Genomic DNA, 15,904 nt, shown 5'->3' on the forward strand with positions numbered 1-15,904 from the left:
GAGAAGTCTTTGCTTACCAGAACTTGCAATCTTGCCTACTGTCATTGTTCTGTAGTTCTTTTTCAGTTACAAGTGTAAAAACAGAAAGATGTACAGAATGTTTTTGCCCAGTCATACACCTGCTGAACTCACTTTGGCCAGTTTTTTATTTTTTAATCATTTTTTGTTCCATATTAGCTTTACCGAAGAATATAAGAAAAAATACAGACAAAACCAGGTTCAGGTACCACAGTCCGAGTATCTCAACAAAATAACATTCAATAGGAATGCCATAAAGGAGCCATACATGAATAACGAAGGTCACAGTGCCAGCCAGCCTAGGACTCCCAGTAGTTTACAATGATCTGTATCACCCAAAAAAAGGCATATGTAAAGTTAGATTCATAAAACTAGGGGTAAGTAAGGAGTGTAAAGGCTAATAAAACTCTGAGTTCTCATCGCTCGTAACGGACCTGACTAGGTAACTAAAAGTAGAAAGGATGGGAGATACTGATTTTTCAATAATTTTTTTCAATTTTAAGAAGGAACACATTACAAGTTATACACAAAAGCCATCTGAATGACCACATCATCAGACCAGCAAAATTCTAGTCAACGCAATCATACTCTACTATGTTTAGGAATAAGAGTTACGCATGTTAAATCTGTCACCGTGACATCTCTGTCTGTTAATTACGTTTTGTAACATTCCGGAATATACCTGAACAGTAACTATATTTTAAATAGACGGATGTTCCCCATGTTATGAGCTAATACAAGAAAACTGAGCTCAAAAGAGATGCTCCTGGCAAACTGGTCCAATATTGCATAGGAATTGGAAATACTGTAAAAAGGAAACGACCAAAAGTAGTTAAAATAGAACTGGTCAGCAGTAAGAAACCAGCACCTTCCCATTCCTACTCCCTGTAATCACTGTATGGAATGTGACATGTTGGCATTTTGTAGCTCAATGGTAGTACCAAAACGAGTTTACTCCACACCAGAAATGGTTCTCGGGGCTTTTCTGCACACTTTTTTTTAAAGGAACATCAAAAATGTATACAGGTATGTCTTCCCACACAGGGGGCTTTCACCATCAGTATGAACCAAACATAACATTCAGCCTCATGGCTCTCTTGTGGCAGCTTTGCTGCTCTGATTAGTACCTCTTGGTTCTCCTGACCATTGGTGTTTTTTGGTGGTCCTGACCATAAAACACATCCCAGTGTTCATGCACAGACACTGTATCTCAGCTCAGCATCTTTCCTTGCAGTTGCCCAGCTGCTCTGTCCTGACCTGGACACCATGTTGCATACAAGCACCTCTCACTGCTTCATTCACACACGGACCCCCACAGACAAAATCTGGTATTAACCCACCATATTAAACAGTGGTACGGACTTGCCCTACACAGGAAAAAAGGGGGGGGGGGGGTTAAATGAGCAGAAAAAATAAATAAGCATTAGCCACTTTTTGTTTTGTGTTGGCCTCTTAGGCATCATAGGCGTTTACACCCTTTCATAGCCAGCCTTGACCAGAGCTTTCATTGGATTGTACAGTCTTTCAGTCAGCCTGCAAAATGAGCAGATTGACTATCACCTAAGCCTTGTCTTGTAATTTGCCTCAGCCACCTTTACATACCTTGTCCTGTTTAGTTCTGTTACCCGAGTTTGCAAAGGTAACCAAACCAGTAAGAAGAACAGTAAAGAAAATGCAATTATGCAGCATTGCAAGAAAATTTATAGTAATACAGGAAATTGTTAAAACTGAACTCCAGGCAAACTGCTAAATACATGGTAGAAATAAATGTGTGGGAACAGTTTTACCTGGTAAAGAATTTATATTACTGTCCATCCAGTTGTGAGATATACACATCCCTGACACCCAGCACAACCCTCTCTGGCAAGATAAAAGATCTCACATTTCTCTACCGTAGTTAAAGCCAGACCCCAAGGGTGAGGAGAACCAATGCGCTACTAGAGGATGAAGATGATAAATAAATAATATAAATGTGCAGTATCCGGTACTATGAAAAGTGAAAAAGCAGCCAATCCTATTCGGTGTCCCCACTTTTTCCCCCGTTTTTTCCTCTACACAAAGCCAGACTCCATCTTTCTGTTTGTTCAGACCAAGCTAGTCAAACAATATGCAGTGCTGTGTCTTGCCAGTGGAAGTCCTGCTCCCGGAACAAAACTTAGTCGGGCTGAGCACTGCCACTCACAGGAAGCTTTGTTTTCTGAATGAATACAAGGCTTCCTCTGTTGGGCTCAGGGGGAGATCATGACATTATCCGCCCACGTCTCCGCCTCAACCAATCAGAGGAAGCCTTGTATTCTATCAGAAAACACAAAGCTTCCTATGAATAGCTGAGCAGCGCTGAGCCTGACTCAAACCTTTTCCCGGGGATTGAAAGTCCCCATTCTGCTGCTGGAACACAGCAGGCAGCTGGAGATAGGCTTTAAATAATACAACTAGGTTTTTTCCATCCTCCAGCTTGTGGTTGGATGGTGAAGGACAAGCAGCATATTTTCTCTGTCACTCTGCTGCCTTTGTTGGCACTACAGCACATATATTCAACGTCTTTGTGCTGCTTCTCCCACTCCACACACAATCAATTTCAGGTACTTGCAAAAAAGTTAAATAAAATTGATTTATTATTAGCTGGATTAATGTGTGTCTTATTTTGACCTGGAGTTCAGCTTTTAAAACCAAGTCTATGGCACAGAGTTGACAACACTTCCACATTAAAAAAAAAGAAATGTTTGTTTATGCTTAATTTATGTGTATATTTCCATCCTTTCTTACGGTAATGCAGAAAGTGTGGAATAAACTACTGTCTCTGCTCCTCAGCCTTGCAGTATCCAATACCCACTAGAAAAGTCATATTAAAATAATTATATTGGTCTGGAGGCTATTGACCCAGCAGCTGGAATCTATCTGTTCTGTGTCTAGTTTCTGGGACAGATAATCCTGGATATTTCCAAGTGGTGGAAAACAGGAGTCCAAGTGGTGTCCATATGTGTCATTTTCATATTCAGTGTGTATTGAGAGGTCTGTCCAGCCATGTTCTAATAAGGACGCTAATAGAAAATGCCTGAGAGCAGAGGAATGTATGTGGACACACATAATGAGTAACCAAACCTTGTCCGATTTTGTCAAGCAAGAGAACCTGTTCCTTTACCTTGTATACAGTGCCTTGAAAAAGTATTCATTCTCCTTGAAATTTTCCACATACATAAACTGCATGTCCCTCTGTGTCTGTAACACATGATGTGTAATGTTCTCTCTCCTATTCCATGTGCGTAGGAATCTGCACAGATCCAGAAAACCATTCAGCAACTAAAGGAGAAGCTCCAAAATGAGGTGCAGTCCAAGGAGGAGCTTGAGCACAAATACAGGTGTGTAAACATTGCCATTGTATTGTACTGCTCTACATACTGTATCAGAAGATTAGTAAGACATTTAAAGTGGTTGTAAAGGCTTTTTACACTCATGCATTCTATGCCAATCACAGCCAGTGAGCCAATAAGAAGGGGACGGGGCCTAGCCACACTCCGTGTGTGAATGGACACAGAGCAGTGGCTCAGGAGCAAGCCTGCTCGGGTGCCCCCATAGCAAGCTGTTTGCTATCAGGACACTTGGTAGGTGGGAGGGGCCAGGAGCGCCAGCTGGGGACCCAGGAAGAGGAGGATTGGGGCTGCTCTGTGCAAAATCACTGCACAGAGCAGGTAAGTATAACATATTTGTTTTTGAAAAAAAAAAAAAATCCTTTAATATCACTTTAAAAACTCTGTTCTGTGCTTGCTCCACTTCTCTACCTGTAGCTCTTCATGGATATAGTGACAAACAACCTGCCCTTGCATCTCTTTAATGACTAAGGTAGCCCATAGATAAGTCAGTTTTTTTTTCATTCATCCAGCAAGTTTATTGAAACAAACTAACTTAATTCCCTCATCCACACACTAGGCGTGGCTAGGGGATCTTCCCCGCTGATCCATTTATTGTATTCTGACAGCAGGGAGACTTCTCTGCTGTTAGAATACACTGATCCGCATTGTATGCTATAGCCTGCAGCATATTACGGCAGCAGCAATGTAAATGATTCGTGTAGTGAGTAAGGGTAAATTATTCATGTAGCATTTACTTTCTGGAATCTCTCTGCCCTTAACTCAGACATGCATGCAGGAGAGCCATCCCTGCCGGGAGAAAACAGTGATTGTTGCTGGCGGCTAAAATCGCATCCTAAAAATCCGACATGCTGTTTGTACCCAACTAAATCGTTGGATGGCTCTGCCTGCTCATGCATGATTTGAATCTCTGCTGGTCCCTGTTGAAGTGTAAGAGATTGCAACCCTCTATTGCTGGCTTTAGTCATTATTCATGCTAGCGGGATGCTTGATTCTCATTCATGATGACTTTAGGAGAAAAGGATCTTCAAGCAGAAGTAAGTTGTTCTTGGGGTTGAAATTACTGATGCTTATACGTTATATTTTGGTACTTTGCTTAGTTTTTTTTTTTTAAATCAAAGGATCTGTAAAACCCTGAAAATTAACCTTTTCTAAACCTAAAAGTGAAAGTATTTTCTTGTATCTGTTCGATTAATCAAAACAATACCTGTTAGTGACCGGGATCTTGTGAGCTGATAATTCCTTGTGCCTTCTGCTTGCGCTGCAGTCTTATCCATTTCATTGCTTTCAGCTATCTCTGAGGACTACAAAACCCCTCCTCTCTGTTATGGAGAAGGGGGGGGGGGGGGCGGAGATTGAAGTCCCGTTCTATTGTGACAACGTTACTTCACCATAGATACAGTAAAGTATTGACACTTTTCCACTGCGAGTACCGGCTCGGCTCCACTCGGCACTGCTTGGCCCAGCTCGGCTCGGTTTGCTGTTCCACTGCGTGGTACGAGTCGGCACGTTTCAGCAATGTATAGGCTCTACTCGGCTTGGTTTGCTTTTCCATTAAAGTAGTAAGTGGGTGGGATTACAACGATTCTCTGACCAATCAGTGGCTAGTAGTGACAAACAATTAAGGATGCATGCAAAGGGTTGTGGGATATGGTATAGGTACGGCCCGCTTGGAACCCCAACCAAGGTGGTACTGTTTAAGCGAGCCGTACCATGTAGTGGAAAAGCGCCGCTGTACCAAACATACCGAACCGTTCAAACACGTACCATGCAGTGGAAAAGCGCCAAAGCGAGCCATACCATGCCGTACCATACAGTGGAAAAGTGCCATAAGTGTTCTCACCCTGGGACTGGAAGTGTTACTGTAGGGTCACCAGTTGAAAATAAAGGAATAAAAAACTTTTTTGTCTGAGTGTGTGTGTGTGTATATATATGTCAAATGTTAAAATTCATGTGCTTTTAGCTGACTCTCTTCTTCTGCTGCAGTAACTACTTTCAGTAAAATTATAATATTTAAGGTTAGTTTTTGTATCTACAATATAAGAGCAGGTAGAGGTCTACAACAATATGAATTGGTAAATATATTGTAAATGAATTAATTACCATTTGTAATGCACTGAAAGTTTAGGGTTTGTTTGTTAATCCGTTTAGGTCCCTAAATGCTCGGCTGGAAAAGACATTGAAGGAACTGGACGAAGAGGTAATTGTTTCATTGATTTCAGTTATACCAGCTTTAGTTGAAATTAAAGAAGAATATTACCTATATTTGTTTTTGTTTTACATTTTTGGATAGAGTGGGAAAGGTTTTACCTGAGCGGTGAAAATATATAGGCAGAAGTTTGAACTGTGGTTCCGCCGAATCTGAGTTAGGAGAGGAATTCACATACCATCACCAGATGTAGAACAGGGCTAGAAGTCACCTGCTGTGACACCTGAGTGGTGCGTAAGGTGACATGTCTTCACATGCACAAGTCTGGAGCATTCGTGAACCATAGCTATACATTTCTACTACAGCTGCCAAGAGCTGTCCAAAAGCAGATGAGTGATAGAGCTAACATAAATAAAGTGTCTTAAGAAACGTTTTCAATTTGCAGCAAATTTGCGCGGCAAGTCTCTAGCAAGAGCAAAGTTGCAGCAGGGAGTCTACAGCAAGAGCTCTGCAAGTCTACAGCATGAAAATTCAGTCACAGTGACCCCTGTGGTGGGATGACTATTGCACAACATAACTGAACCAGAACTTGCAGAATGTTTGCAAAGTTGATCTGGAGTCATGCAATGCGGATTTGCTGCATTTGTGCAACAAACATGTGAAGCCTGGCAAGTCTAGCAATAGCTGAGCAAGTCATTTTCAAACTTGCCGCACAATTGCTTGCTATCCGGGATATTAAGTGTATATTATTGAAATTTCCATCCTAGAGGGCTATTAGAGGAACAGAATCCCTACTTCTTGCTCCAGTGATGACTCTAAAATGTTTGATTTTTTTTCATCACTTTCTGTCTTGGTGGCAGTGATCACCAGGACAAATAGGAGGGAGGATATTCCCAGCAGGGACACAGACAGCAGTGAAAACCTAAAAAAGTCTCTAACCCTTCTCCACTCTATACAAAATGAAAAAATAAACTATCTTCTTTTTACATACGCTTTAAGTGAGTGATTCTATCCTTCACTATTCACTCGGCACTCAGTCTCTCTTTCGTCTCATTAGTAGTATTTTATCAGTTATTTTTTTGTATGTTGTTATTGTAGGCAAATTCTCGGAAGAACTTGGAGTCCACTAGTCGGCAGCTGGAAAGAGAGAAGGCTCTTCTGCAGCACAAGAGTGCCGAGTACCAAAGAAAAATTGAAAATGAGGCGGATAAGAAGCGCAGCCTAGAAAATGAAGGTTTGTGAGCTGCGATGTTTGTGCCAGTTATGGAAGGAATGTGAAATCGCTAAGATCCTTTAGACACTTGATTGGCAGTGGCTAAGGAGATGTGTAATGATCTGCTGGCTTAACTACAGCAGACAATGCTGGCAAACTCAATTCTCTGAGGCTCAGAGGAGCTCTTCATGCTGAGCCAGCCCAGAATTTTTGCCTGTGGGATTTTTTAAATCTACGGAGTTTGTAGTGGTACTGGAACCTTAGCATCTTTTGCATGCAGCTATAGTTTTTTTTACACTGCTGTAGAAAAGTTAGTGATAATAACGGAGTGTGGTAGCCAATTTTAAGTGAAAGCAGAAATCACGGTCACTATTCCCTGTCCCCTTTTGGGCTATTAATGAACCGATTCTGGATAAACTAAGATATCAGAGCTTTTCTAGGTCGATGACATCCCTGTCACTTGAGGGAGGGATGTGATGTCATCCATCCAGGAAAGCTCAGAATCTTTCCCAGAGTGGACTTACTCTGCCCTCTAATTGCCAAAAAAGTGGGCACTGTCACAGGTCATGATCCAGCATACTTGAAACCCCATTCCAGCGAGGACTTTATTTCTGAAGAAATGGGCTGCTTTAGTAGACCCGGTCACCTGACAGTGTTAAGCTGCCTATTCAATTTACGATCAGATTGTACAATCCATGTGCAATCTTCTTCAGATGTTTAAAGCTGTGTAATGTGAGGGCCCTTCAAACAGTCTTTTCCATAAGTATCCAATCAGGCAGGTCCACATAGTTATTGGTAGATCTAAAGGCAGTTGTGTAATCTGATTGTATCATGTATTTGCGTGTTCTTTACCGCACTTCATGATATCTCCCCATGTGTGGATCCTACACTAATCTATGAAAGTAGCAACATTAGACAATAATGTAATTATTTTTAGAGTAAAGTCAGTGTGGAAGTAACCAAGGCCCTCCTTAGACATACATTCATATATGAAAAGAGTAGATTTGCCAAAGCCTCACAGATTGTACCATTTTCTGTTGGGGAAAAGATAAGTGATCAATAAAGCGATTGTTTCATCTGTTTTTGTAAAAGGGTTTTTTACCTTTACATCACAGAAAATACTTTGTCTCTTCTATAGTGAATAGCCTTAAGGATCAACTTGAAGACCTGAAAAAGAGAAACCAAAATTCCCAAATCTCCAATGAGAAAATAAATCAGCTCCAAAGACAGGTGAGAAGTTTTTTTTTTTTTTTTCCTTTAAATTGAATCTTTTAAATTGAGTGGTCTGCACTCATACTAGACATTTACAAAATGTTGGCGTCTAGGCATCTAACTTTGCCCCTTTTTTCCCAGCTGGATGAGGCCAATGCTCTCTTGCGGACAGAGTCTGATACAGCCGCCCGTTTACGAAAAACACAGAATGAAATGTCTAAACAGATTCAGCAGCTGGAAACAAATAATCGTGAACTACAGGATAAGACGTGCATGTTGGAGAATGCAAAGCTTAAGCTAGAGAAAGATTACATCAACCTGCAGTCTGCTCTGGAGTCTGAAAAGAGAGATAAAACACAAGGCTCGGAGATCATCAGTGACCTTCAGGGTAAGGAAATATATGCTGTTAAAAATATAGACTTATTAATCAACTTTCATACAAACTTGATCAAGTATGATGTAATTTGAAATCAAAATAGGTGGACTTTGTTTGGCCTGATAGTAGCTGTAATTAAACCATTCTTAAAAAATATAAATATTTAATAATTTTTTTTTTTTTTTTATGCCACATAACATTGACTTTAAACAAGTTTATATGTACTGTTTTCCTTTTGTCTTAAAGGATAAGTTCGCTTTTTAGAAAAAAATAATGAATGCACATTTTTTTTGCAGGTAATGTGCATTTATTATTCTTTTTTTTTTTTTTTTTTTTTGGAGCCTGTAAATCATTGCACCAGTACAGTTAAGCAGATACAATCTGACAGGAAGCATGAATTAACTACCACAGTGCTCCACAGCAAAGGCTGCTGGACCTTTTACTTTTCCATGCACAAGACCCCTGTCAGTGAGTAGAGGCCCGCCTGGCCACTTTTCTTAAATTGTGACAGCTAGGGGAGGGGGGTGAACTCCACTAGCGGTCACAGCAAGGATTGGGGAATTGCAGGGGCTGGTCTGTTCGTAACCTATTACACCCAGAATTTGGATGTATAATGTTACGAAAGGTGAACTTATCCTTTAAGGCCACAGCCCCTAAGTCCTCCAAACCTCAATATATTCTGTTGAAATCACTGGGGGATACGGTTTATCCAGGGAGTCAGGCTTCTTACAGACCTGTTTGTTGTAGTAAATCAAGGTAACGTGTGCTTTACTACACCATTCCTTATTGTAATGGAATGCGTTGGGGAGAAAAAAAGAAGTGCAGATCAGGTTTTCTTTTTCTCTTTTATTTTTTTTTTTTGGCGTGGGAGAAGCTGTAATCTATGGGCAGCAATAATTGCACTTCCATCAGATAACTTGAATTTCATGACCCTATGAGGATTCTTTGTTAATTAAATATTTGTACAGTAAACTCTTGACTGAAGGTTAGCAATTCAAAGAGCTGGGTAAGGCCTCATGCACATGCCTGACACTGCTAAACGTGCCCAAACGCATTTAGCGGTTCAACGTTATTTAATTTCAATGGCAAGACTAAAGTAGTATTCTTACCAATGAAATTAACGCCCAAGCTCTTGATACACTGTAAACGTGCCTAAAAGCTTTAGGCACTTTGAAAAGTGTCGGGCTTTTTATCTGCCAAAACAATGCTGCCAGGAGGAAAGACTTCTAGGAGAGTTTACAAAACGTCCTGTGTGCATGAGGCCTTAGGGTCCATTCACACTAGCGCGACTTGTCAGGCGACTTGGTCGCCTGACAAGTCGCGGTCGGTCGCCTGCCATTGATTAGCACAGAACCCCTTCTAATAGGAGCGACACAAGTCGCTCTGACTTAGAAAAAGGGTCCTGTACTACTTTGGGGCGACCTGGAGGCGACTTGCATTGACTTCAATTATATGAAGTCCGTGCATGTCGCGCCGAGGTCGCCCCAGCAAGTCGTGTCGCGCCGCCCCAGTCTGAATGGGCGCTTAATGTTCTCAATATATATATATATATATATATATATATATATATATATATATATATATATATATATATATATATATATATATATATATTTTTTTTTTTTTTTAAATGTGTAAAGAGTGACAGTGAGGGATAATTGATTGGTAGTTGGCTGTCTTGGCTGATGTCTGTCTTTTTCTTCTGTGCTTCTCTGCAGCCCGGATATCCGTTCTGGAGGATGATGTTAAAAAAGGGAAGGATCTCCTGGCTCGGGCAGATTCAGATAAGAGACAGCTGCATGAACGATATGGTGCCCTTGAGAAGGTAACATTTTTTATCAGCATTTGATTTGTTTCATTATATACAAACCTGGTATCAATCAGCTTAACGCCTTGCTAATGAGCATGCGCATACACGCCGCCTCAGTGAAATGGGTCTTTTTCTGTGGGGCCGCATATATGTGCCACTATGTTTGTGCCGAGAGCACACTACACAGCACACTACACAGCACACTACACAGCACACTCCCAGCACACTCCCAGCACAGAAAATGCGCTCTCACTGAGCTCTGGATCTCCTACTAACAATCGGGAACCAGGAGGCTCCGTTCCTGATCACCTGATTACTTTGAAAGCCTCTGATTGGCTATCACAGTGATCAGTATAGAAATAAGTGTGTGCAAAAAAAAAAATAATAAAAAAAAAAATGTAGGAAACATACCTAGATCAGTGTTTATATCTAGGTTAGAGGTAGGATCAAAGGTCAGGGTCTGTGTATTTTAGGTAGGATAAAAAAAAAAAAAAAAATCTATGGTATCAGAGTGCTTTAGGCTTAATAAAAAAAGCTAACTGAACACTGTTGTTTTTGGGCCTTACTACAAGAACAAATAATATATACACACATGTGGTATCGCTGCGATCGTCAGGAACAGGAGACTCTATTTTAGATTGCTCTTTGGTGGTGGGTTATGGTAATTGCAAGAAATATACAGCTACATTTTTAAAAAATATATATACTTTTTATGCTTTTTTATGCCAGTTTTCCTTTGATGACAAAAAAAAAAAAATCAATAGATATCCATTACCATTTACCATCAAATAAAATCCCAATTTGTCTTAAAAAAAAAAAAAAAAAAGGTATGATTAACCTGGATACACTGAGTAGTTGTGATGACATGTACAGTTTTACTAACCCATGTCAAAGCTGCAAAACTGCATTCAGGCGTTAGCATTTGTTTTACCCTCCGTCATGAAGGGGTTAACATTGCTGTAATGACTGCTGGATTTTTCAGATGACGCCCTTTTTTTGTTTAATAGAAACAGTTTTAAGCCCCTTTCACAGATGGGAGTCCGTTGGCGGACTCCGTTTTTCTCAGCGGGGGATTGATCCGCCGATCCCCTGCTGAGCAGGCGGATGGCAGCTCTGTCTCCGCGCTGTGTGTGGATACAGAGCTTTCAGGTCCCCGCTCTTCTCTATGGGGGAATTGGATGAGAATGGACTGCCTGTCCGTTCTCATCCGATCCGCTGGACGGATGCAAAATAGGGTTTCCATCCGTCCAGATTTGACAGACTGGATCGGATGTCAGCGAACATGTCTCCGCTGACATCCGATGCCCCATAGAGATGCATGGGGCATCCGTTCAGATCCGTCTGAAAAACTGACAGGCGGATCTGAATGGTCCGCTAGTGTAAAAGGGGTCTTATTTTGCTAGCAGTACAATTGGCTTGTGCATGAGGGGAAGAGTTAGGGTCCTTTCACATGATCCGCTTTCCGGTGCGGTCTGTTCTCTGCTCAGCGGGGGATCGATCCGCCGATCCCCGCTGAGCAGGTGGATGACAGCTCCGTCTCCGCACTGTGTGCGTAGAGGGAGGTGTCAGAGCCCCGCTGCTCTCTATGGGGGAATCGGATGAGAACGGACCGTCTGTCCGTTCTTATCCGATACCCTGGATGGATGGAAAATAGGGTTTCTATCCGTCCGGATTTCACTGACAGAATCGGAATCGGATAGCAGCGGGTGTCAGTGGAGATGTCTCCGCTGTCCCATAGGGATGCATGGAGGATCCGATCAGGTCCGCCTAAAAAACTGACAGGCGGATCTGATCGGATCGTTTGTGTGAAAGGTGCCTTACCCTTAAAATTTTAATCAGGGAGGAAGATGTTTTGTTGGATGGAGTAAGGTGAACCATGCATATGGGTAAAAAAAGCTGTAAGAATTAGGCAAATAGAACACGTACATAGATTACAGATACACATATACACATATCTAGTATCCCAAAATGTTAACATTTATTTGAATAAAAGGATCCTGAAATTCTCTGGTTCTCGTCATGTGACCTATTCTGTGGCATATGTTGTGTAGTATGTCATTGCACTGTATTTTTGGGGCATTGATATCAACAGAACTGTTTTACTATGAACATACTACGCTGATGCAATGCAGCACAATAGCAAAACATTTGCCGTTGCCCAGGAACATAGTACATCATGTCACTGGAACTTCAACCAATCTTGTGTTATAAGAGATTGATATCATTGTTAAATACTAAGAAACGTCCCTGTGATGTGTCCTCTCTTCCCTATTATGTTAAAGCTGACATACAGTAACAATTGCTTTGCCTTTTAACCGTAACATTGTGTGTGTGTGAATTTAGGAAAAGAACAACCTGGAGATTGATATGACATACAAGCTGAAAGCTCTGCAGCAATGTGTGGAGAAGGAGGAAGCCGAACACAAAGCCACCAAGGCACGGCTGGCTGACAAGAGCAAAATCTACCAGTCTATTGAGGAGACAAAATCAGAAGCCACGAAAGGTAGATTGATTGCTGAACTCCTCCTTACCTTTTAAGCTTGCTTCTACAAATGTATGAATTTAATAAGGAGCTCCAGCGCCCCCCCCCCCCCCATAAATGTAAAAGTCAGCAGCAATACTGTAGTGCTGAATTATAAGGGCACTTACCTGTCCAGTAATCCAGCAGTGTCCTCACCCAAGCAGACTTTTTTAATCGGCTATCAAGTGCTGGCGCCGGCATCTAGACTAAGGGAAACCCGGCAGTGAAGCCTTGCTGCTCAATGGCGGTTTCCTTCTGCGCATGTGCAAAGCGCGCTGCACCTTGTGAATAGGGTGGCTACGGCTGATAAAAAAAGGGGGGGGGGAACCATGCAGCAAACTGAGCTAAAAATGTGAGCAGGTAACCCCCCCCCCCCCAAAAAAAAAGGTGGCATTTTATTTTTTTTATTTTCTTTGTTACAAAATCCATGCAGGTATGTTAAAAGCATCTCCAAAAAAACTGGATGGCTTCAAATTCGGTGGATTATTTTCCAGTGAGAGAGCTGTTCACTGCCATTTTTTTGTATGAAGTGGTTATGGACAGACCAAGATAGATAGTGTGGTGCTCCTTTCCAAACTGTGGGTTCTGGTATTAACTGATTGCTTTATATGCCTTTTTCTCCTTTTCTCCTAACATACAGCCAGAAGGTTTTTACCTTAATGAATAGAATGCATTAGGGTAAACTTTCTGCCTTTATAACCACTATAAATCTTATGTAACTTTACTGTGTTAATGTGATTTCAGTTGATAGAAATGTTTAAATCTTTGAACATGTACAGTGGGGATCGAAAGTTTGGGCACCCCAGGTAAAAATTTATATTAATGTGCATAAAGAAGCCAAGGAAAGATGGAAAAATCTCCAAAAGGCATCAAATTACAGATTAGACATTCTTATAATATGTCAACAAAAGTTAGATTTTATTTCCATCATTGACACTTTCAAAGTTACAGAAAACAAAAACATGGCGCCTGTAAACGTTTGGGCACCCTGCAGAATTTATAGCATGCACTGCCCCCTTTGCAAGGCTGAGACCTGCCAGTGTCATGGATTGTTCTCAATCATTGTCTGGGAAGACCAGGTGATGTCAATCTCAAAGGTTTTAAATGCCCAGACTCATCTGACCTTGCCACAACAATCCGCACCATGGGATCTTCTAAGCAGTTGTCTAGAAAACTGAAACTGAAAATAGTTGACGCTCACAAAGCTGGAGAAGGCTATAAGAAGATAGCAAAGCATTTTCAGATGTCAATATCCTCTGTTCGGAATGTAATTAAGAAATGGCAGTCATCAGGAACAGTGGAAGTTAAAGCAAGATCTGGAAGACCAAGAAAAATATCAGACAGAACAGCTTGCAGGATTGTGAGAAAAACAATTCAAAACCCACATTTGACTGCACGATCCCTCCAGAAAGATCTGGCATACACTGGAGTTGTGGTACACTATTCCACTATAAAGAGATACTTGTACAAATATGGTCTTCATGGAAGAGTCATCAGAAGAAAACCTCTTCTACGTCCTCACCACAAAAATCAGCGTTTGAACTTTGCAAATGAACATATAGACAAGCCTGATGCATTTTGGAAACAAGTTCTGTGGACCAATGAGGTTAAATTGAACCTTTTGGCCGGAATGAGCAAAGGTACGTTTGGAGAAGAAGGGGCACAGAATTTAACCTCTGTCCAACTGTTAAGCATGGGGGTGGATCAATCATTCTTTGGGGTTGTATTACAGCCAGTGGCACAGGGAACATCTCACGAGTAGAAGGAAAAATGGATTCAATAAAATTTCAGCAAATTTTGGATGGTAACTTGATGCTATCTGTGAAAAAGCTGAAGTTAAAGAGAGGATGGCTTCTACAAATGGATAATGATCCTAAACACACCATGAAATCCACGGGGGATTACATCAAGAGGTGTAAACTGAAGGTTTTGCCATGGCCTTCACAGTCTCCTGACCTCAACATAATTGAAAATCTATGGATAGACCTTAAAAGAGCAGTGCGTGACAGACAGCCCAGAAATCTCAAAGAACTGGAAGACTTTTGTAAGGAAGAATGGGCAAAGATATCTCAAACAAGAATCTAAAGACTCTTGGCTGGCTACAAAAAGTGTTTACAAGCTGTGATACTTGCCAAAGGGGGCAGTACAAGACATTAACTCTGCAGGGTGCCCAAACTTTTGCAGACAGCATTTTTTTGTTTTCTGTTATTTTGAAAGTGTAAATGATGGAAATAAAATCTAACTTTTGTTGACCTATTATAAGAATGTCTAATCTGTAATTTGATGCCTTTTGGATATTTTTCCATCTTTCCTTGGCTTCTTTATGCACATTAATACAAATTTTTACCTGGGGTGCCCAAACTTTCGATCCCCACTGTACCTAGTGATACTACCATGGCGACACTTGTTCAGGAATTTCCTGTTATGGGGGGGACCACAATCTCCAAGTTGTGCTTGTTCAAGTTCATTCTCCTACATGTTCTCTGACTGCGCCAACATACCCTGTATTGGCATTGTTGTTACTGTCAGGAAGTCCTTCCAGAGAAATGCTGTGCAGGAAACTTAGCCTGGAGTGAGTGCATGCAGGCAGGAACAAGCTGAAAGATTCTGGAGAAGATCAGCAGCACTGAGATTCCAAAAAGGATGTAAAAAAATGTAGAGTTTATGTAGAATTTACAAAAAGGAACAAATGTAAATCATAAGTGAGTAATAATTTAGGGCTGAATGTTCAAATGTGTTCATATGCCCAATACTGACAGGTTCTTCTTAACTAATTGAGAATCAGCATGTTACACCCTCTTTTGAACATTTTTCAGTGCTGTAGTAGTGTTACTGACAATCACTCTTATCACGCAGCACTGTACCCAAATTATAAAACCAAATTAAGGTTAATTGCAGCGCTAATACCATTTCCCTGACTATATGAATCCATAGCAATCAAATAGTATGAAATTATAAAAAAAAAGTACTTCATCCAATAAAAAGTTCCATTACCCGTTGCCGCCCGTATAACACATATGTGCAGTGGCAAAAGAGTGGGCTTTAGCATCCACATGCCTTACATAGGTGTCTCTGGGGAGGCAGTGTTTCTGTACTGAGAGCACACTGCTCAAAGACAGCTCTTGGCCTATATTACCAAGTGCACAGTTGGCGCACTTTCAGCACAGAGACCGAGCTGTCAGACAGCTCTTGATCCAGATTAACGATTGGTAGCCGGCAGAACCAACTCCCAATCAT

The 15,904-nt window shown here is 41.2% G+C and overlaps 1 protein-coding gene across 4 annotated transcripts in view; it reads left to right on the top strand.

Annotated features, from left to right (window-relative positions):
• Positions 1–15,904, top strand: part of ROCK2 (Rho associated coiled-coil containing protein kinase 2) — a 318,978-nt gene that overhangs the window by 250,384 nt on the left and 52,690 nt on the right. For all 4 annotated transcript variants that reach the window (XM_082251873.1, XM_082251874.1, XM_082251875.1 and 1 more), the window contains exons 11-17: positions 3,286–3,377; positions 5,538–5,586; positions 6,634–6,769; positions 7,887–7,978; positions 8,102–8,348; positions 10,055–10,161; positions 12,490–12,649. In XM_082251873.1, the coding sequence (XP_082107999.1) occupies positions 3,286–3,377; positions 5,538–5,586; positions 6,634–6,769; positions 7,887–7,978; positions 8,102–8,348; positions 10,055–10,161; positions 12,490–12,649 (883 nt within the window). The remainder of the gene's footprint in view (positions 1–3,285; positions 3,378–5,537; positions 5,587–6,633; positions 6,770–7,886; positions 7,979–8,101; positions 8,349–10,054; positions 10,162–12,489; positions 12,650–15,904) is intronic.

The sequence above is a fragment of the Pelophylax lessonae genome (genome assembly GCF_965119305.1).
Source record: "Pelophylax lessonae genome assembly, chromosome: 3".
Taxonomy (NCBI): domain Eukaryota; kingdom Metazoa; phylum Chordata; class Amphibia; order Anura; family Ranidae; genus Pelophylax; species Pelophylax lessonae.